This window comes from Vanellus vanellus, assembly GCF_965231255.1.
Source record: "Vanellus vanellus genome assembly, chromosome: Z".
NCBI classification, from domain to species: Eukaryota; Metazoa; Chordata; class Aves; order Charadriiformes; family Charadriidae; genus Vanellus; species Vanellus vanellus.
In genome coordinates this window covers 65,979,132-66,002,688 of record NC_138908.1, presented here as the reverse complement: position 1 = coordinate 66,002,688, position 23,557 = coordinate 65,979,132, and the positions used below count along the sequence as shown (strand labels likewise).

General features: G+C 36.7%; 1 protein-coding gene across 1 annotated transcript in view; it reads left to right on the top strand.

The window, feature by feature from the left end:
• Positions 1 to 23,557, top strand: part of IPO11 (importin 11) — an 83,270-nt gene that overhangs the window by 34,932 nt on the left and 24,781 nt on the right. Inside the window, exons 18-26 of the mRNA XM_082497011.1 lie at positions 835 to 951; positions 2,674 to 2,787; positions 3,834 to 3,949; positions 5,519 to 5,595; positions 10,280 to 10,359; positions 10,952 to 11,032; positions 14,777 to 14,872; positions 16,438 to 16,551; positions 17,415 to 17,536. Coding sequence (XP_082353137.1) covers positions 835 to 951; positions 2,674 to 2,787; positions 3,834 to 3,949; positions 5,519 to 5,595; positions 10,280 to 10,359; positions 10,952 to 11,032; positions 14,777 to 14,872; positions 16,438 to 16,551; positions 17,415 to 17,536 — 917 coding nt within the window. The remainder of the gene's footprint in view (positions 1 to 834; positions 952 to 2,673; positions 2,788 to 3,833; positions 3,950 to 5,518; positions 5,596 to 10,279; positions 10,360 to 10,951; positions 11,033 to 14,776; positions 14,873 to 16,437; positions 16,552 to 17,414; positions 17,537 to 23,557) is intronic.

The window sequence follows — 23,557 nt, the reverse complement described above, 5'->3', positions numbered from 1 at the left end:
TGTTTAGTACTATATGTACCATGTGTTATAAGATGCTAAGTTTCTTCATGCTAAGACAAATTAAGTCTTTAACAAACGTGTTTCCACACCAACGTGCCTTTCCAGCATACCTGTTTCACACAGTACTTTCTAACCTGCTGTTTCACACAAATACTAACTATAAGCATGTGGTTAAAATAGAGCCTTAAAAACATAGACTTTCTTGGTCTCTTATGTTTGTGTTCTTTACAGTGGTTATTACAGTTGTCATAAGGTAAACAATGAAATGTTAGCTATAAATACAGCAAACATTTATTTTGATCACTCAGACTTAGCAGATGCTTTTTCTTCTCATTTGATTATGACTTCTTTAACTGCAACTCTCTTGAGAAAAAAAACAAAAAAAAAAATGCAGAGTGCATCTATGCTGTATACATGGGATTTATTTATTTAAGGTGTTTGTTTCCTTTCAATATATACATTTTATCTACTAACCCAAAAGCTGGAAGACCATACCTTTGCTTTGACCCTAACAAAGTGCTCCTTCTGGAGAGATGGCCTTCACGTTTATAGTATTCTAGCTGCAGTCATGTTTACATTTGCAAAACATGAAAATGGTATATGTTCAAAATGATCACGTTTGAACTGTTATGTGAGAGAGTATATGAATTTATCTTGTTTAGGCAGTGATTGGCTAGTATACATTTTTCAAAATGGAAGAGTAACATTTTGCACACCTTGTGTCTTTGAAAATTCATAGATGTCTTAAGAGTTTTTAAGTGTAAAGGAAAATCACTGATTCATGTCACCAATTGTATTTTTGATGGTCTAATCTGTAGTTTGTTTTTCTTTTAGTACCTGGAATCCATGTTTACACTGCTCTTTCAGCTACTTCAGGAAGTAACACAATGTGACACCAAAATGCATGTTCTTCACGTTCTGTCTTGTGTGATTGAAAGAGTCAACATGCAGGTATTTTTTTATATAGATTTCAGCACTAGCTTTGTACTAAGAACACAGAGTAGGGCTTGATGGTTTTGGCCTGTACAAAAATAGTAGAAAAATTTCATCAATTAATAGACTTATTAATAGGTTATTGTTATGGTAGATGCCTGCATTGTTTGCATTACTTGGGTCTCTTTTCACTTTTCTCATTTATCTTTTGTATAAAATGTTCTTGCTTAGTTACTACTTCTTTATTTACTATGTATTTTTTATATTGACTCATCTTTTAGACTACAGAAAGACTTTACCTTGCTTATCTTGCTTCTCTTGCAATTTTCTTCTTTTTAATTGTAATTTATTCTAGTTGTCTCATCTTATATCTGAACCAGTATTTTATTAAATCTTATATTAGAAGAGACATTTTGGGGGACAAAATGCTTCATGCTCTTAGTGACTATGCAATTAAATTTGTAATTTCTCATTTACACTGGTATGGCTCATGATTGCCTATGCAGCACTCTCCTTTAACTGCATGAAAAGTTTCAAGTTCACACTATGAATTTTTAGTACTTCCTTCTTAGTGTTAAAGTATATTCTTCAGCTTATATATAAGAAATTGAAGATGTTTTTGCAGAATTAAAAAATGAATTGGTGACTGCTTTTGTCTCAGTTTTTTGTGGTATTACTGTATTAAGGACAGAGATAATGCACGGTCTTGAGCTTATTTCCTCTTTCTACAAGTAATCCTGTCTCAGAGGCAAATGACGCGTTCCAAATTGTCCCTTGTAGGAAAAGTCAACATGACAGCAGATTTCCCTGGATTTTAGATCAGCTGGAGAAGTAGCAGAAAAAAACAAGTTGAGAAAGAACCTCTGAGTCTCTAGGTTAATTCCTAATTAAATTCTTTAGCAGACAAATAGATTAACCTCTTTGTGTTGTAGAGAATCATAGAACAAAATTAGGTTGGAACAAAGCTCTGGAGGTTATGTAGTCCAACCCCTCTTCAAAGCATGGGTAACTTCAGAGGTTATTTGGCTTTTTTTTGACTGTTTCTGGTCATCTTAAAGGATACCATTATTTAGGAATCCTGTCTGACTCAGTTTGGAGAAGAGGAGACCGAGGGGTGATCTTATTAGCGTTTATAAATATATAAAGGGGGAATGTCATGAGGATGGAGCCAGGTAGCAACCAATGATAGGACAAGGGGTAATGGATTCAAGCTGGAACACAAGAGGTTCCACTTAAATTTGAGAAGAAACTTCTTCTCAGTGAGGGTGACAGAGCACTGGAACAGGCTGCCCAGGGAGGTTGTGGAGTCTCCTTCTCTGGAGACATTCAAAACTCGCCTGGACGCCTTCCTGTGCAACCTCATCTAGGTGTTCCTGCTCCGACAGGGGGATTGGACTAGATGATCTTTTGAGGTCCCTTCCAATCCCTAGCATACTGTGAAATATCTCTGGTTATCAAATTAAGTATTTTTTGTGTTCTATTTACTACTTAAGCCTGATTGCCATGTGCAAATGTTACCATAAGTAATACGTTCTTTTCAAACCACTGTGCAGTCAGAAGTTACTTCAGTCACAGAATATGTAATGTGGTGTTTTAGGAAGAGGAAAGGGGAGTAAATTAAAGCAAACTCTGTATTTTTACAGTGACAAGCAGCTCTTAAATATTTCAGGAATTATGCTTGGGATAAATTAATGGCTTGGTTTCACACAGTAAGAAGGAAATTTGTGTTCTGAACTTCAGATACGACCATATGTAGGATGTTTGGTTCAGTATTTACCACTCCTTTGGAAACAGAGCGAGGAGCACAATATGCTACGGTGTGCCATTCTAACCACCTTAATCCATCTCGTCCAGGTAAGGGCTCAGAATCACGTACATTGGTATTTCCTACAATTCTTTCTCAGACATGCCTACATGTTCTTGTGTGTGTGTGTGTGTGTATGTAAAATTAAGGTACATCTTGGTTTTATAGGCTATTTCTAAATGCTCTTCGGTCTCAGTAAAGATGTGGTTCTTTGATAGTGGAGGTAAACATGGCTAATGTTAAGCACTTAACTATTTTGTTTCCAGGGGCTTGTTCAGTAAAAGCAGTTCTTTAGGCAGATTTGGTTGTGTTCTTGAGTGTTTTGTAATCCTGGAGTTGAACCTCCTTTAGTGACTTTATGTGAAAGAGCTGCTTTTGGCTTCCTGTATTTATTTCCCAGCTGGCATTGGGAGTGTTGGTCTCTTCTTAGTCATTGTGTATGGTTCAGACTTGATTCTGCAGTGCAGACACATCTGTTTCCTTGTTGCTTTCCATTCAGTTCACAGGGATGTGGATAGTCTATTTTGGTTGCAAACTTTCTGTGAAGATGAGCCATTTTTAAATCCTAGGCCAAATACGGACCACTGTAACAAGTTTCACTTTGTCTGTTCTTTGAAGTTGCATTTTAACTCAGATTAGCATCAAATATTTCTTGTTTAAATCATAACTGTTAGGTTTAATGTCTCAAAGATGTTGTTGGCATTGACTTTATTGAGGCAATTTTGTTTATTTCGAATTCCAGCCCTTTCATTGTTACTATTACCTTTCTCCTGCATGACTTCTGATAACTATTATGTCCTTTTGTTGATTTCTACAACATTTTTATATAGCATATGGGAAGAAATACTTTTATTTCATCCCTTCTTAAATTTTCTAGCTTTTCTGATGTTCTGTTCTGCATTATTTTTATATTATAGGGAGCAGAGATAATAGCAGCTCTGAGCTGCCTGCTTTGTTATGTAATCGATTTGTATCGCATCCCATTATTTGTATTTCTCTTTGATTTTTTTTTTCTTCTCCTGAGAATTTATCTGTGAGAAAATTTATTAGTTTGAGGCTTTTGAAATATTTTACATTTTTTTGTTTACTTTTATAGGGACTGGGAACAGACAGCAAAAATCTCTATCCTTTTCTACTTCCAGTTATTCAGCTAAGTACAGATGTTTCTCAGCCTCCACATGTCTATCTTCTGGAAGATGGTTTAGAATTGTGGTAAGAATGTACTTTATCAGTTTTTAGTTTTTAAAATGGTAATTTTTGTATCCCCAGAAGAAAAAAAAAAAGACTTTAAAAAAGCTTTGACTGTATTAAGAATTGATATGTTCTTGTTATCTTACCTTGACATAATCTATATCATACCTTTTCTCAGAACACATGAGGTTAGGAAGTTAATTGAAGGAACACAATTAAAAATAACTAAGTAGGTAATCCATTTTCAGGCAGTTGATAGCAAGATACACTTCTGTTGTGATAATGAACAGCAAGGCAAAAAATCTAGACTCACTCTAGTGTGCATGCTAAACTAACAATTTGACATGCTTGACTTTTGGGAGCAGTGATTCTCAGAGCTGGTTCCAGGAAGAGATAGCACATTTTTAAGGATAAAATGTAGAAGTTATCTTCCAGATGTCAAGCTATTTGGTGACTGAATGTAAAACAAGAAGTGGCACTGTGATCAGTTTGCCATGAGCCTAACTCGTTTGTTTCTGGTGCAGCTGACACTTAGGAGGAGGAAACTGTTACCTAGACTGAATTCAGCACATCTTTCCTGCAGAATAGGAATATATTGAGTTTGTCTTGAAATAGTGAGGTATTCCTTTGACCTAAATTGTAGATGAGCATTTTAATTCCAAATACTTAACATACAAATGCTGTGTGCAGCAAAACTAGGATTTATAATGCTTTGGATGGTGGGGCAAGTCAAAGTGCAAGATCTTCACAAAATTTAAGACAGGGGCCTTTTTAATGTGTCAGTTCAGAACTTTATCTTAACAACCTCAAGATCAGCACTATTATTTTGATGCCTATGCAGAAGAATGATATTTTAAGGTGTCCTAGATCATCAGAGGAATCTGGACGGAGCTGGCAGAAACAGTTGGGACTCTAATGGCTTCCTGAATCTAGAGCAGAACAGCTAAGATAATTTACATAATCAGAAATGTTATTTAAATACAGTAATCCCACACCTAAAATCTAGGAACAAACTGGAATTTGCTGCTGTGGCTTTAAGTATAATTAATTTATGGCTACTGTTTTCAGACCTCAGGAATTTTAAATTGATACAAACAACACTGAGCATATAGTTATACTCTTATGTATGGTAATCAAGGCATCATTTCAGACCTAAAAAATACCCCAAACCCAAAAAACCCAACAAAGTAAAGTTTGAGCTGGTTGCCACCACAGCTCTTCCTTAAGAGGTGAAGAACATTACATGCCTTGTCCTTACACCATGAATATTCCTGTCTACCCCCCTTCTCTGAGTTCCCAAGTTGGGAACTTAGACATTCTCACTGCTGCATTTTGGGGGTTATGTTGTCTTTATAAAAAGGTAGTAGCATGTTTTTCTTTCTTTTCGTACCTTAGCAAGACCCATGCCTGTATCTATGGGTGTGTTGTAAGGACTACTGCTGCACTTGAAATGTGCTTCAAGTAATTGTTACACGTTATTTAAGAATCATAAACATGGTTACTGGAAGTTACAGTATTTTAGATCTGTCAAAACGATTGCTCAATGTTATTCGTAGATCATCTACAGTATTTTGCCTAATCTATTCTTAGGTTAGTGACATTGGAGAATAGTCCATGTCTTACACCTGAGCTCCTGAGAATATTTCAGAACATGTCTGCCCTTCTTGGTAAGTCTTTTACTAATAACATTTCTGGGTTTTTTTCTTCTGCTTGTGTCGTTCACACATTAAGTAATGGCTACAAGAACTAAGGGGGCTTGCAAAATTCTAACTATTAAAAAATGTATTGTTTGACTTTCAGATCTTCTTTCATCTACTTACCCTAGGTCTCTTTTTTTTTTTTTTTTTTTTTTTATAAATTGAAGCTGCTTTGTACCCAAAAGATAAGACAAATTTCAGTTTATTGTTTCAGAGTTCCTTTTTAAAAGTTCCTGAAATTTAACACCAAATATGCTGAGTTTTAGTGATATTGATTATATGGAATATTTTCCTCTTCTGCTTACAAGAAGAACTGAAGTTTCCATTATTAGATTTTCCATTATTGTGTATTGGTCAAGCAGCGCTGAAATTAAAAGCAGTAGTTTTGCCTGACAAAATATAAACTTATTAATGAGGATTAAGATTCAGTGCTTAGGAAATACGGGTATTTGGGGTGCTTTTGCTTTGTAATTATAGGGAGTATAAAAATTTTGTGGTTTAATTTAATTATGTAAATATGTTTTTGTTTAATGAAATCTTTAGCTGTGCTTTTGTAGGCTGTGAATGTAATATAACAAATGGATTCCTTTTTTGGAGGGATGTGGTTATAAAATTACAAAGGTTAGCTTTTTAATTGTTTTCAGCACTTAATATTTTATTCTGACTAAAGATCAATAGAAAGTTACATCATGGTGGGTAGGTGCAAGATGATGCCTTCTGTTATTTCTCTGTGTATACTAGAGTTCTAATGACAAAACTGCGCAGGAAAGCAGTGTGTTGTAGTCGTTTTAGTATTTAACTCCAGAGGTCCCTCTTAGGTTCTGTAGCTGCAAAATACTTACTATTTGTTTTCATTCACATCTACACACCTACCCTTCCTCCTTCTTTTCTGTGTTAGTGGTTGATAGCATCTGTTACAGGAAGCTTGCACTATACAAATGGTTGTGATTTTTATAGTTGTGTCACACTGCTGATCTGCTTGAGTTAAATTCAGAAATACTCTGCATTTGTGGCTTGTTTACATTTGCTATTGCTATTTTCTCCCCACACTGTCCTCCCAAGTCCTCATGCAATACTTTCCAGGGTAGAGATGAGTATGAATGGAAATCTTGGCGTACTCTTCTAACAAAAGGTGTAGGTATTCAGGAAAATTCTACACTTGTAACAATTTCCTTTGAGGTGAATGAATCCTGGAGAACAGTGATGGTCTCTTTTTGGAAAAAAATGTATCTTCAAGAGAATGTTCTTTGTTCTGAAGAATGAAAGCTGTTGGATGATGCTGGTAGAGCAAGTAGTATAGTCAAGCTAGGTAGGTTTTCCATAAAGTGAGGCTTCAAATACACTTATGTCGAACTGATTGGTTTTTTTTTTTTTTTTTATTGGGGATGGGGGTGAGTGGCAGAAACATATTACACATCAGCTGCTTCCTGGACAGATTTCCTGATATACACTTCTGATACTACTTTATTCCTGAGCATTTTTCTGAGAACCTTGTTTTCTGAGTGTCATGTTGATCAAAAATTTTGATTGCTCTATGCCAAAATGGTAGCTCTTTTGCCAGAAAGTGGAAACCATTCTGGTGTGCTCTTTGCCTGCAATTCCCTCTTCTTTACATCAGGGGAATCTAGCTGGATAGCCTCCACATGACATAGCCGTGGCACTGTGATAGTAAAGTGTTTTTTTCTTTGTCAGTGATTCGTTCATTCATGCTAGCTTTTTCATCATTTGAACATACCTTTGTCATGGCCGTGTCACAGGCCTGTGGCATATGTCACCATAGTATATGTTAGTGCAGTGACATCTCTTTAATTTTTAGCAGTCAACTGAAAGGGGGGAAAAAATGTGGAAATGTTTTTTTTGATTTTTCTTTTTTAACTAGTCTGACAGTAATATGTAGCTGTTCCTTTCCAGATGTATTTGTCCTTCTGAAAAGAGCTTTTCATGTCCATTTCAGGACAACTACTACTGTTGGAACTGGATGTCAGAGCAGTTGGACAAATCAATTTGATTTGCCTTCTAGAATAACCAATGCTGTCCTTAAATCATAAAGATACAGGAGTAGAATGTTACATTTGATACGAAGACTTGATTTCCCTTGCATAACTGACCTTCCTTCAAAGATCGTGGTGCTATCACTGATGTCCAATAACCATTCACAGCATAATTGTTATATTTGGTCTTCGTATCAGCACTGCTGCTAAAGTTTAAATTCTATTGAAATATAATTGCCCTATAGAGGGGTTGAGAGGTTCTTTAATCCATCTCTTGGTGCAGCAGATTGAATAATGTGGAATGGAGGAATACATTAATTCTCTGAGGGTGGATGCATTTCTGCACTGACACTGCTTAAAATGAAAGCTGAATCTGATACAATTTCAGGTTGGGAATATGGTCAAAGTCAAGACATACCTGTTTCGAGAAACATCAGGTTTAATGAGCCTGCACTGTACTTTTAAAAGTAATGGCAAAAAGTAGGTCACTGGGACTGGAATAATTCCTCTGAGCCCAAAGACAACTCAGAGTAGCACATTAGTTTATTCAGAAAAACATGTATTTGATTCAGGGAACCTGGCAAGAGCGATGATGCGTAATTGTTTTTTAAATGTAGTCAGTTGAAGGTGATATTTTTCTAGAAAAATGCTTATACTAAACATGGAGCTTTGTCACAGATCAGTGACTGAAATACTGTTGTTTCCATGACATCTGTCTTATCTGTGTTTTTTGTTTTTGTTTTCCTTCTGGCCTGAAATAACTTAACTTCTTGCAATTTTGCTACTTGTATTTTAAAACCTTTGTGTCAGTAGCCACAGATGGAAAGTTACGGAAAGCTTGGTAGCACTTCGGTAGCACTTCATGTTTATATGGCCATTTCTTTATAATATGTCTGCTGCATCAGTGCCTGAAACTTAAAATATGGTTGTATCCAGGAAGAGGAAAAAAAACTAGAGACCTCTAAGGAGAATTCAGTAACTTCAAGAAATGTGTAACACTACTAATGTGCTACTAAAGCTAATTTATAGATGTATTGGAATCTTTTGATTTAGGATATTGCATGGATAGGTGAAAAATCAGCTCTTTTCAAGTCAAGATATGCAAATATTCAAAATAAGTGGTAACAAGACATGACCTGTCCAAGCACTGAGGTATGAAAGTAGTTGTGCATTCAAAGCTGTCCCATGGCCATGTCAGATAACAGGAGCATTAATGTTCTTTCTAGTGGGAGGGAAAAGAAGAGAAAATGCTAAAACTCCCCAGAGCTTTTCAGATCTTATAGTCGAAAACCAGCCATACTTCTGTCATGTGATATTTTTTGTCAAGTTTTTGTATATAAATATCGCTAGGTGTAAGGCACGCTTTCATAGAGGCTGCATTCATGTACACCATGAAAGACATACCAGGTCTTACCCAGCTGCTAGTGTTAGTTTAATCTGGTAAGGGATTTGATTTAAAACATATATAGAAGTATTTTCCTGTTGGCTGTCCATGATGATTTTATTGGATGTTGGTGGTGGAGCAGAAGTCCACTTACTTTACCAAGAACAGTCTGTCTTTCAAACTGGTTTTAAGAAAATTTAGCAAGCCCTTTGAAGTTTTTTTTGGTCTTCTGTTTTGTTTTCAGACACTGAGGTCTGTTGGCTCTTGACAATAGTATCAACCTCCATGTGAAACTTTGAAACCTTTTTTTTGCTATGAATTTTGTTTATGTATGTTCTGGGGTGACTTTTTTTAAACAGCCTTACGTGCCTGAGGACACTTCTTTTTTTTCTTTCTTCAAACTGCTATTGTATATCATCTCCTGTGTGTATCTGTCTCTTAACTAGATATAAATAGATATGCTTTCCTTACTGAAATACTCAAGGTTTGGCTTAAAGCTCAGTGAGTTTTAATCTTAAAGCTCAATGCTGTTTGACGTGGCACCTGGGTCAGAAGATCAGAACGGCAATTTTTATTTCTGTTTCTGCTCAGCATTAACTGGCTCAAATGTTAGAGAGGTCACTTATCAGTAATTGCAGGTCTCTTAAGTACGTGTTTCATTTGTTCCATCTTTAGTATCTTCTTAGTACACTATCACACTTGACTATTTTTTATTTTTTATTCGCATTGGCTTTTGAGGTCATAGGATTTCCAGTGCTTCCATCTGAGAACATGAGAGCTGTTATCGTTCCTCTTGTTATTGTCTGTCATGGTTTAACCCCAGCCAATAACTAAGCACCACACAGCCGCTTGGTCACTGCCTTCATGGTGGGATGCAGAAGAGAATCAGAAGAGTAAAAGGGAGAAAACTCATGGGTTGAGATAAAGACAGTTTAATAAATAAAGCAAAGGCTACTCATGCAAGCAAAGCAAAACAAGGATTTCATTCACTGTTTCCAAAACAAATCCAAAACATAGCCCCATACTAGCTACTATGAAGAAAATGAACTCTACCCCAGCCAAAACCAATGTGCTCCCTCTGGGAGAGAGACAGAACCTGAATGGTACTGAATCTATGTCATGGTTTAGGCCCTCAAACCAGGACAATCTAAGATAACTTTTTTCTGTTTTCAGGCATCTGGCACTTAGAAGCTCTGTGATGAAAAAGAATAGAATCCTTTTAGTTGTATTTCAGTTTGGTGACAAGGTTCTGAATTGTGGTGTTATTTTTTTTTTCCAGAGCTTAGTTCAGAAAACCTCAAAAATTGCTTTAAGATCATCAATGCTTATGTTTTCTTATCATCATCTGAATTTTTACAGGTATGTTACCATTATATAAAGATTCTTACTGGCACCTTAGTTACCTACTGGCAAACCATTTTTTCTCTCATGTTGGAAAACATCGTATGCACATTTATACTCTTACTCATTTATATGTATACAAGCATATTGTTCTAATGTCAGCTTTCTATGGCACATGGTGGACACTCAATCATGTCATATTTGAGAAAGATTATTTAGAATTAATGTTTTGTGGATTGATTTAGTACTTTGGTACCTGAGAAGGTCCTCTGCAGCGTATTAACAGTTACTCTAATTACCCTACCAGATTACAGTTATGAACATAAATTCTAGCAAGAATTGTCTAGTGTTATTATGCCTTGTTCTCACACCTTCATTAGAAAATTCATTGAGATTGATTGTTTGAAAAACCTGCAGTGTTATTAAAAAAAAAAGCTAAATGCTTAGATTAGACTAATTAGTTCAGGAAAGATGAGCATTTTAGTGAATATGGTCTTTGGAGAGAAGCCGGGTCTTTGGACATAGGTAATCCCTAATGTGTTGGGCTTTGAAATACATACATAAATATAAAACACGTTTGCCTAATACCTTATTTTTCATTCAATTTCAGATGTATGCTGCTGGCTTATGCCGGTCATTTTGTGAACTTTTGGAGGACATTACTACTGAAGGTCAAGTTCAAGTTTTAAAGGTAGAGTGCAATAAAAATAATACCCAAATACTCAGCTCTGTACATCCATTATTCTTGCTAGTGTTTTGTCAGGTGTGTGAGCCAACTCGGGCAGGACGCAGGAACAACCACAAGACCACGGATGAAAGACAAAGAACAAATTTAATCTATCTCATGAATCGGGGAGTTTCCGCAGCCATGCCTAGGCAGAGGGACACAAGCAGGGGATGTAGGCATCACAGGGCTGGAGAAAGTCCTTGTTAGCAGAAGCGTATGTTCTCTGAGTTGATGTTCTTGCCTGCTTTTCATGGGTCCAAGCAAGCGTAGTTTTTCACTGTGCTTTGATCTTCTCCAACAACAAGGCAGTGATCTCGTGTATGCTAGATCAGGTGTCCCCAAGTCCATCCCAGGCTTATGTTATCTAGCGCAGATATTCTACTTGCAAGCACACAAGGCTGAACAACAATTGGTGTGATATATGTGTTGTCCAGCATCGCAGTTGCGAGTCACTTGAGCTCATTTACAATCCTCCTCGCCAGTCTTTTATTATTTTCCCACATCAGGTTAGAGTAATATCATCAAGTATGATGAACATAGAAAATGTAGAAGAAAACAGCTTATTTAGCACATGTTGACATTGGAGTCAGTGGTGTGTTAAACTCCATATTTAAAATGTGTATGTGTATAGAGAATGCATATATACACACATCTATTTTTCAAAAATACTACTTTTCCCAAGAGAAGGCTAGTGTAGCTTTAAATAGAGCACCTTAAAATATAGTCACCTAACACACCATTCCTATACCCTCTCTGCAATGCTTTCATTACTTCATGTGATTCCAAAGTGTTGGCCTTAGGTGTCCTAAACTACTTTGCGTCCTCTTATATAGATGGATTTAGATTAAGAGCCCCTGATATCTTTCCCATTTAATTATTTTCTAGGTTACTAGAGAAAGGTGGTTAGTGAGGGCTTGGATCTTCATGAAAATAGTTTGTGCTGCAGCCTGGCAACAGCACACTTAAACAGCCAGATGACCAATCAATGCATTGCAAAGATAATGCCATATATATGGAAAAGTCTTGAGAGGGTTGAGTTGCCAAACAATGATTGTGTTTAGGTCAAAGTAACCTTGATTTAATGTTTGGCTATCAGTGGACTCATGGAAGTTGTAGAAAGCTGATCAAAGTTGTTTATTTCTAATTGAATTTTGGAATGGAGAAGAGTACTACAGGATAACACAAAAGGTATACTCCTAATTACAAAATAAAAGGGCAAAGTCAATCTGATTAATGAGTTTTAAGAGTTGACCTAATTCAGTTTTCAGCTTGGTTCAGAATTCAGAAAAAATCATTTTTTGCATGAAAATGCAACATTAAGAAATTATTCACCCTAAAATCAAAATCATACTTATGTGTTAATAATCTAGGTTCATTTTGAGAGTTTCCAACCAAAATGTGCAAAGGTAATTATCTAACTGCTTTATCTAGCCATCCAAATCTGGGTTTTTTCTGTACCCTATCAAACAGTATTGATGCCTTTAGTAGATAAAATATTGTTGTTGTTTGTATTAACAATTTTTTTTGTTACTTTTCCTTTTCAGTATTCAATACCAATAAGAAAAATAATCATACAGTTCAATTTTTGTAACTGCACATTTGAAAAAGTGGCAAGATAAGGGTTAAGTAATAAGTCTGCATAAATACATGTATTATAAAAACTGTTTAGCTGATTTTATGACTAAATAAGCACCAAATGATCAAGATTCACTTTTAGCTGCTTTTTTGTGTGATGGCTCTAGACCAATTAGGTTCTAGCTAAGTTTTTCCAATCTTTATTGAATGTTGGATGTATGTGCTCTCTATCACATTCCTTAGTTTAGCAAACTTGCATTTGTACTATGACTGTTCAAACAGTCGTTGCTTTTGGCATAAGTTGTTATTTTAATGGCAACAACTGCTTAAATAGAGTTACTAGAGGCTTTACAAAGTACTACAAAAAGCCTATTATCAGATGAACTTGAAATGGTATTATGAAAGAGAAGTTATGAAATTCATAAGCTTTTGAAGTATTAAGCATGATACTTTAAACGTGCCCTTTGAAAAACTTCAGGAAGTAAAGTTGGAGTATGCACTGGAAGGTAGTTGAGTAGTAACTGTAGTGTATTACTGTTTACATTTCCAGTGGCTGCACTAACTGGGAATTCTGTGTTGCTTATAAAAACTTGAACTTGAATTCAATTCATTATAAATGCAACGGAGGGGGAAAAAATTAGATCCCACTTACTTCTTTGCTGGGTTGCACAACTGCTTGCAGAATCCCAGGGCAGAAAACAACTGAAGTTGATAGTCTTCCCCATTTGTAGTTCCTCCTGTGAGGAGCTTAAGGACTTTAGTTCTGGAATATAAAATATCAGTTCCTTTCTGTCAATATTACAGTCTGTAGTTGGGCAAAACATAGTTGTTTGATGCAGCAGCTTTTAATCGGATCACTAAAATAGAATGATGCTGCTAATGTACTATCATTTATCCACTTGGCCTTGCATTAGCCACAAGGTTTGTCTAGTATACTTTGAACACCTTCCCAATATGCCTGCTTGCTTCCAGGGGGATAACTGAACTGTAATCCATGTAAGTATTTTTACAAAAAGGAAAATGTTTTGTCAAGTATCGCTATGCTGACTTGTTAAACAGAAAAACCTCCAAGATAAATGTTGGGGAAAAAAAGTACCCGAGTGTTCTCTGAAACAATTTTCTATAAACAGCCTTGGCTGGATTGAAAATAGACACTAGAATAGTAAATAAATGGATAAGGTTGAGAAACACTAATTTGGACTCATAAGACAATTTATTGCAAGATTGCTGAGGCTTGATGTGACACGATTTTCTAATTATCTGAGGCAGAGAATAAAAGGCTTGAAAAGACTCTGTACAAGGAACAAATGAGCTAGCGAAAACTTCCAGTACCTGGGAAAGATCAGTGGGGGAAAAAGTGATGTTCACCTCCATATGACAGTATATTAAAGGTCTACAGAATTGAGAGGCGTTGAAAGGGGTCCACTGCTTAACACCTCTCTCAAGGCAAGAAATAGAGGGCATTAAGTGAAGCTAGTAGGAACAAGGTTCAAAAAGAAAAAAGATTTAAGGGGGACTAGACAAGAGGACAGAAGAGTAGTTCCTTGTGGAGGTCTCTCTGAGCTGAAAGTACATGGAAACTGAGAAGAGTGTTTAAGGGAGGTATCTTTATGATACCTTTATATGCTTTATACACATCAGTGTGTGGTCTCTGTCTTTACTTACCTTTAGGAGTGAACAGATATCGGCCCATTATTCTCACAGCCTCTCACCCTTGGTACAAGGGGAGAGCCCAAACAGCTGGGCAAAAGAAAGCCTGAAGAACACAGTAAAAAAAAAAAAAAAAAAAAAAGTTACTACAGGCAATGGCTCACGGGGGGGAAAAAAGGCTAAGAAGGAGCCTTATCAAGGTCCCTCCTTCCAACCCACCTCACCAGGTTTGCCAGGGCCAGGAGGAGGTGCTTGCTAGGTGAGTTTTACTTGGCGTGTCAGTTTTCATCAGGTCCGTTATGCAGATCAGACTTGCAGTGTACTTCACTAGAATATATTTTCAGGAACCCTAGGGTTTGCTGGTATTTAATGGTAAACATTGTACTGGGACTTTCTATATAGACCAGTATATGTAGTTTTAAAGCTTCAGTTAAGATCTTTAAATGTACTTTACTAATTGTCTAATTTGCTTTTGTTCTTAAGGTTGTGGAAAATGTCCTAAAAGTAAACCCTGTTTTGGGTCCTCAAATGTTTCAACCCCTTCTGCCATCAATATTCAGGGGAATTATAGATGGGGAGGTAAGAGTCACTTTTTACTCTCTACTTTTCTTTTTGAACAGGAAAGTACCTTCCATTGTCAGGCCCAGTTTTTTGGTGTTGCATTTTCTCTTGTTCTGAGGCTGTTTGATAGATCTTTGACAGCTGTTTTAAAAGTCTGTATAGTAATACAGTTATGCAAGAGTTAAAGCAACATATCAATCACTTATATTTTCATCTAGTGTTTATTTTAATAAAATAACATGGATTTTATTCTGCCATTCCTTCACTGTTAACACTGATAAGGTGATTCTGTGCCTAGTTAGATCCTTTGTAGGTGTTGGAGTGTTTTGTTAGGGTTTTTTAAAGGTAGTTATACTACTCCTTTTTAAGTGTACCTACACCAGTGCAAAACAAACTGGACAAGGAGAAGATTGGCTTGACCTTCTTTTTCTAATTGACATATCTAATATGAAGAGCTTAAGGAAGTGAGAACGCTTTGTGTGAGGTAGAAGAGGCTTTAAGATTTTGCTTGCTTAGATGTCTTAAGTTCTCCCTTGTCTCTCTCTTTGCCTTGAAAAAACTTCCATGTTGGATAAAAAGGAGTAAAATCCAATATGCTTCAACTGTGTTGAACCTTGCAGTACTAACTGGAGAAAAAAATAATCAGCAGAATCAGTGGGTGGAATTCTCTGTTCTTTCGGCTTTTTTTGTCAAAACCTTTGTTTTATTCAGAGTTGGAGACTTTCAGATGTCAGTATTTGGCTCCCGTTATTGAGTTAAATAAGATATTTCCAAGGTTAAGCCAAGTTATATTACTTAGCAATATACTTTTTGCTGTACCAAACACAAAGACAGTTTGTTTGAACAGTTTGCAGTTTAAGAAGACACAAAACTCGAGTGTCTTAGTTGATTTATAAATGTCTTCTGATTTAAGACTGTAACAAATTCATTGTTCCCTATTCTAAAAGGTATTAATCAGGGTTAACATTTTCAGGTAAATGTTGTCATTTTGTTTTTCAAGTAGACAGTTCTACAAAATACTTACTGTTATATTGTTAGATGCTGAATTTAATACAAAAATCTCTCGCTTCTTTTAAAATTAAAAGTAACCATAAAAGTTAATAAACTACTGAGCTTATTACTGTATCCAGTTAATTTTGAGACACTTGCAGGTTAGCTGTTGGTAAATATATTAGTTTCTCTTAGTGAAATAAGTAACAGCTTCAGAAATACTAGGCACTGCTTAATGTTACTGAAGTTGTAAACAGTAATTTTGAACCATAATCAACTTTGAAAGTATTTTTTAAATAGTACAATATTCTGTTTATTCCTTAGGATGCAGTTTTAAAAATCTAAAGTAAAATCACCTTGCAAGTTTTCTTGGCTGTTTGGAGGAAACTGACTTTGAGATTACCAGAGTTTCTCAATTCTTACAATAGGAAAACTATGGCAATGATTGCTCACTCAGTCTTGTGTTCTTAGAGGCTTTCAAATTATAAATTCAAATTTAATAAAATGCATAAAGGATGCATGCAAGTATTTTCCATGTATTTCTGCTGTTTATGTTAAGTATTTTTCTTTGTTTTGTTTTACTTTTGTTTCAGAGATACCCTGTGGTGATGTCTACTTATCTGGGGATTATGGGTAGAGTTCTACTACAAAATGCAAGTTTTTTTTCATTATTTTTGAGCCAGATGGCGTGTGAATTGGGTCAGGAGGTAAGCATTTTTGTCTTTGTATTTCAGCTGGATTGCATGTGGAAGTCTTGCATTCTTTTGACCCAAAAGGGCTTTTCCCTCTGTTTTCCCTGCTTGTTCCTCCCCAGTCACCCTTGGAAAGGGGCCCTTTCCCTTCCTTTGGTCCTTCCACTGAACATCCTGTAACAAGTTTTACATGTTCCCACAATTACCTTAAAACATCTCATTAGAAATTTTATACAATCTCTAAATTCTCTTTCTGGTGCATTCGGCAATAAGCTGTATAAACCCTTTTAGTTTGCATGGTATTGCAGAGTGAGAGTTTCTTCCCTTGTGCCATCGTGATGAGTCTTGCAGCAGGGATAATGGTGTAATCATTCTCTGGTGAGCTTCTAGGATTATCGGGTTCAGTGTGGTCAAGTTTCACTGATGAGGTTACTGGGGTTCTTTTGCTACAAGTGTTCTGCTATGTCTTTAAGTAAAATTTTAGTAATTGTCTTATCCTTAGATGTAATACAGGTGAAGACAAGTCCTTTTCTTATTTGTCACCAGTGAAGGCAAAACAGAGACTAAGTTCATATGCTTTGTATTTATTAGACCACTATAGAAAAACTGTTTGAGTAATTCACTGTTCTGAATCAGTGGTCTGTCCATGAATTAAATGCATTTCTAACTTTTGGGTTACAGTTGGGGAGGGGGGTCTGGGCGTGGAAGCACTGTCATAGAAAACTTAAATACCTGTTGCTTGCTACTTCTGTCAGGTATACATACATCTTTCCCACATTGAATAATGTATTCAGTTGCTAGAAAAATTAAAATAAATGTTTTCATAAATATGCTGAAGTAATCATAAATTAAAAGCAACGTTCGATTTCCCATTGCAGTTAGACCAAATTCTCAGTAACATGATTGAAATGTGGGTTGATCGAATGGATAACATCACTCAGCCAGAAAGAAGAAAACTTTCTGCTTTGGCATTGCTTTCACTACTGCCATCATTGAATAGGTAAGCAAATATACAATACCTTAAATAAGAATGCCTCAAAGGCCCTTAAGATGATTAAGGGATTTCACAATTCTGCAGATAAGTATTCCAATATAAGTAGTTTTATTGCCTCTTTGCCAAGAGAAACTTTGAAAGGTAAATTTTCATGCTACATTATATTAACTTTTTATTTGGCTTCATAGCAATATAGTAACCTTTCTTCTATTTCATGGAAAATGTCACTTACAAAAAGTGAGGAAACAGCACTGCGTATTTTATTGTCCATTCTCATGTTAATATTGAACTAGCTGCTTCTCTCATCAGCGATTAGGCAGTTGCTTTACTTGGCTTGTTAGTATTTTGGCGTCCCTTCCAGGGAACAATGTTCTTGCAGTCGTCTTTCCTGTTTTGAGTAGATATAAATTTTCATTCTGGTTTTCCCAATTATGACATTCAATGGAAGAGTTGCTGTGAAAGACTGTCAACCAGTTTTTGCACTGTAGATTTCTATAGCAAGCAGCTTTTACTATTGTCCTTTCTCTATCCATCGTCATTGCTGAATACACATACAAAATGAAAGTTTTTAATAAAAAAGCTGAATAGTGTTACACTGACTTCTAAACTATACTAGAATTCAGGTATAACACGTGTTTAGGTGAGAGTTCAGTCTGTAATCACCTTCAGATTATTCTTGTCTGTTTGAAAGTCAGGAAGACAAGACTGCATGAGTTTACATTTAGTCTGCCGGATTTCCTGAGTATTCTTAAGTATTGTCTAGATGTTGCTCACAAATCCTAAAGCTATGTTAGTATCTGTAAAGCTGTAGAATATGTAGTTACTGTAGAATATGTAGTTACTACCTAAAAAATCAGGGAGCTTTTACATGTGAAAACTAGAGGCTTCATTGCTTTTAATGTGCATAGAAGCTTTCCATTTTTTGTCCCAGATCATCAGGACAAACATCTAGCCAAAGATGAACAAAGCAGCTATGTTAAGAGAAAGCTTTTGTGGTTTGTTTTTGGGTTTTTTTAGTAAATGTAACAATGATGTATTACAGAGTATATTCGAAGTGTTCTTAAAAAGAGGTGTTATCTAAAATTTAAGGTGCTGAACTACATGGCTGTCTTCCTGTGAAGTTTCTTTTAAAGAGAGGAAGGAAAAAACAAGTTGCTTTAGGTAACTGTGTTATTTTGAACTACCTTCAGCTGCTCCAAATTTCCTGCTGTAAGAGCCAATTATTTCTGGCAGTCCATAACATAATAAAACCTTCTGCAAATGACAGGTTTATTTTTCAGATACTCAAATCATTTAAGAAAGCGGCTTCTCAAATAGAAAGCCTCTCTTTACTGGACATATTTATGTCAAAACTATGAAATTTTTACTATACAACTGGTAGACTGCCAGGACCAAACATACCTTCAGACAGAATGTGTGAAATTGATTCTGTCAAGTGATTGTTCCTTCTACTACCAAACAATGTGAGTCACTCTGTTTTTGCCATTTCATAGGGATTATATTACATATACTTGCTGCATATCTGAAACTTGTGTTAAAATTTTTCAAAAGCAGCCTTCTTGTGCAAGTCCATTTGCAAAGTCTAAGTAAAAATGTTTTAAATATAGTACAGTATTTAAACAAAATATTGTGATTCATATAAACAACATTTTCAGGAAAAGCTTAAGTAATTTTTCGTGTTGGAGTACCTTGCTAAATTACTTTGGACATCTAAAGCCAGTTCAAGATTTTGTAGCTGTAGACACAGAACAGAATTTTGTCTCCGAAGGATGGCCATGAGACAGGCTTGCTTGCGAAGGCCAATCTGGGGGTGAGGTTCTACCCTCAGCTTGTTCCTGTATGATGGTCAGGGGTGGTACCAGTAGCAAGTTCAGATTTTCAAGATTCTGCTATAGGAAAAACAAGCATCTGCACTGTGTCTAGCACTGGCTGAGGATTTTGCTCTTTTTGCCAGTTGCTTCCTCCAGCCTATAGCTGGAGCTATCCTAAGAGCATTAAGTTATTTTAGAAAGGGAAGAGATGGAGTAGCCACAAGTAGTGGGGGAAAATTATTCCCTCAGAGTTGCTTTATAGATAAAATGTTGGGGAAAATATTAAGGAGTGATCTTTTTTATTGTCCCTCTAAAATCTATGGTATTACTTCATTGTTTTCAGGTACTTTTCTAGTTAGTGGTCATGTTCATACCTATACATATGTGGACCTGGGACTTTCTGCTTTTTAGGGGAAACTAAAGCTTCTAGCATTATTCATTTAAAACCAGTATGGCAAAAATAACTTCCCATTTCAAATATAGCGCCTTTGACAGTGTCACGAGTGAACGATTTTAGAGCAGATAAGATGGGAATTGCTGCAGAGCAATTGTAGCTCACAGTGGGTCTCTGGCTAATTCGTTGGACTAAGCAGGTTATAAAGTGACAGTTTATTAGCTAAACTACAACTTTCTTGTCTAGGCAATATCATCCAGAGATATGTGCAGTGACATGTCTTTAGTACCAGCAGTACCATTGCATTTTATCATGTACGCATATAGTCCTTCAATCCAGCATCCTGTTTATCTTCCTACACACAGTTGCACATTGTGTTAGTCTTCAGAAGTTCATATTAAAAGAAGAACAATAACTGCTTCTTTCCTGATTAGTGTGTTGCAACACCTTTGCACTTAGCAGTAATTTCCTGGTATTACTTGGGGGTTTTGCATAAACTAAATTCTACCTAATTATCTGCATTTGCTATCTGAGTCTGGCCATTCTATGTTAACATTTTGTGTATCTGAGATAAGCATCTGCGTTATTTTCCACATTTTGTATTCTTACTGCCTATTTGCCACTAGTATATCCATGTGCATTTTCATTCATTTATTAAAAGCTCTTAGTACTTAATAAAATAAATTAAAGACCTTTTTCTTAAAACTGTTACTGGACCCTACTGTTATGTATATCAAGATTTAGGCAGTAAGCATACACTTAGGGCATCATGGTGTCTCTGTGTTCAGCACACGAGGGAAGTGTGCGTAGACACACAATAGCAGAACAGAGAGGGTTTTTTGAAAAGAACATGAAAGGACTTGAAGTTTGGCGGCAGAGAATTGTATCTGAGCTAGGGTGTGAGACATAAGAGGTGACAGCAACCTGGATGAGTACATTCACAAATGTCATAATTTCCTGGTCTAGTTCAGTCATATTCCAGTTTGTCTACGATTTTAATGGCCTATTTGTGAACCTACAGCTTCAAGAGTACTCTTCTAGTACACTACAGTAGTTGTAGTTGGGTTTTATTAGATGTGCCCTTGGTCCCCAAAATCATGCCTACTGAATGCGGTCAGGAGCAGCAGCCTAACTATTCTTTAGGCCATTGTGGAAAGGATGTGGGCTCCCACTACATTTTCAGATACGCATTTTCAGCATTGATTGTATATCCTGAGACCAAAGTATCTAAAAATGTACCTTTTCCCCTTCTCGTACCTATATATATATGGAAATAATCTTAATCAGCTTACTTACTACGCTTTTGTCACTTTGTATAGTGTCACCATTACAGTGTTTTGGAATGTCCTTATTTTGGGATATTGAAAGCTTGAAATCTTCTTTGCTAAATAAATCATTACCTTTTTATTCCTTCAGTTACTGTCTGTGTGTCTCGGTAGAATGCAAACAATACTGAAAGATGTTTAAGAGTGACAGGAATATTTTAGTCTCTGATAGGAAATGTAAAGAGAATTTAGAAAGATGTTGTGTCAATGATTAGCTTAGCTTGGTGTGGTACTTAACCGTAAGCACGGGTAGCATTTGACACCATGTTGAGGCTAAGCACTCCCCTTTTGCTGGTAGTGTTATTAATGCTATGTCTGTAATTCTTGAATGGGAGCTTGCCAAGCTTCCTTATACTCAAGGTCAGTGATTTCCAAAAACACCCATTACTTTGGGTGCTTGAGGATAGGTTCATTCTTGGTGGACCTACCAGTGTAGAGTGGTACCACTCCAAAGTAGAGGAGACTCAACTCTGAGCATTTTAATTGATCTTTTCTTTTTTCTTTTTAATTTGTGGTACATGAGTAGTGTTTCCAGATGCCAGTGTTAATTCTTCTCCTTTGAGTCCAATGTGTTTGCCTGGAAAATCTATTGTGAGGAAAAGGTTAAGAGCTGAAGAGATTCTCCAGGTTGCTCTGCTCATTTCTAATCATTATGCAAATGAACGTCTGCTTTTTCTCACTGTGTATCAAATCTGATATGTCAGCCAGTATGAGTTCTGTCAATTAGATAATTGGCATTCTGTGAGTATAAGTACTTACAGTATGCAATTATAAATCTTCATTTGGTTATTACAGAAGTTTTTCCTCTGTCATTTGTTAAAGTTACTTTGTTAGCAATTTAATTTTCCTCTCAAGAAGTTGCCTATATGTAATGTTAGGAAACGGCAAGAAAATGCCAAATAAAATGTCTTGTTCTCCTTCAGGGTAGTTATGTCCTCACTTATAAAATCAGAATTTGTTACATAACTTGTACGTCCTTCTTTCTTTATAGGGATGATACTCTGAAGCCATTTCTCTATCTTCCCTTCTTTTTTTTTTTTTATTTCTCTAGTCAAAGGTGTGCTCACTTGCACATCTAAAAAAGTACTAGTATAAAAAGGAGCTCTTCAAATTATGATTTTGTAGTTGTTATCAATTGGCCTTGTTTGGCCTTGGATTTGTTTAGTCTGCCTGCCAGGTGTCAGTGCAATGTTAATAATATGAGTGAAAAACGTGGCTTTGGTCTTAGTCTGAGTATCAGAGAATGCATCATTCAGTGTTTTACATATAGTATCACAAATTCCTTAATTGTGTGCCACATCATAGCATTGGCAAGAGGATCCACTTGTCACTGGTCTCTGCTTGGATATCAAACCATTGTGACCTGGATGAGGGGATCGAGTGCACCCTCAGTAAGTTTGCAGATGACACCAAGTTGGGCGGGAGTGTGGATCTGCTTGAGGGTAGGAAGGCTCTACAGAGGAGTCTGGACAGGCTGGATCAATGGGCCGAGGCCAATAGTATGAGGTTCAACAAGGCCAAGTGCCGGGTCCTGCACTTGGGTCACAACAACCCCATGCAGCGCTACAGGCTTGGGGAAAGGTGGCTGGAAAGATGCCCTGTGGAAAAGGACTGGGGGGTGTGGTCAACAGCTGGCAGAATATGAGCCAGCAGTGTGCCCAGGTGGCCCAGAAGGCCAACAGCATCCTGGCCTGTGCCAGAAATAGTGTGGTGAGCAGGACTAGGGAAGTCACCGCCCCCCTGTACTCGGCACTGATGAGGCCCCACCACAAATCCTGTGTTCAGGTTTGGGCCCCTCACTACAAGAAACACATAGAGGTGGAGTGTGTCCAGAGAAGGGCAACGAAGCTGGTGAGGGGTCTGGAGGACAAGTCTTATGAGGAGCTGCTGAGGGAACTGGGGTTGTTTAGCCTGGAGAAAAGGAGACTGAGGGGAGACCTTATCGCTTTCTACAACTACCTGAAAGGAGGTTGTAGAGAGGTGGGGGTCGGTCTCGTCTCCCAAGTAACAAGCAATAGGACAAGAGGAAATGGCCTCAAGTTGCACCAGCAGAAGTTTAGATTAGATATTAGGAGAGATTTCTTCATGGGAAATGTTAGCAAACATTGGAACAGGCTGCCCAGGGAAGTGGTGGAATTGCCATCCCTGGAGGTATTTAAAAGATGTGTAGATGTGTTACTTAGGGATGTGGTTTAGTGCTGGTTTTGGCAGTGTTACGTTGATGGTTGGACTTGATGACCTTAAAGGTCCCTTCCAACCTGGACAATTCGATGATTCTGTTCAGCCAATTTGTTATCCACCAAGGGGTCCTTCTGTTAAATCCATGTCTCTCCAGTTTAGAGACAAGGATGTCATGTGGGACAGTGTCAAATGCTTTTCACAAGTCCAGTTTATATAGTTAAATAATATAAATAATATATTTAATAAATATAGGTATTCTCAGCATGTCACATCTGTGGATTTCATTAATGGCCAACTTTTTTTGTTATTGTTTTGT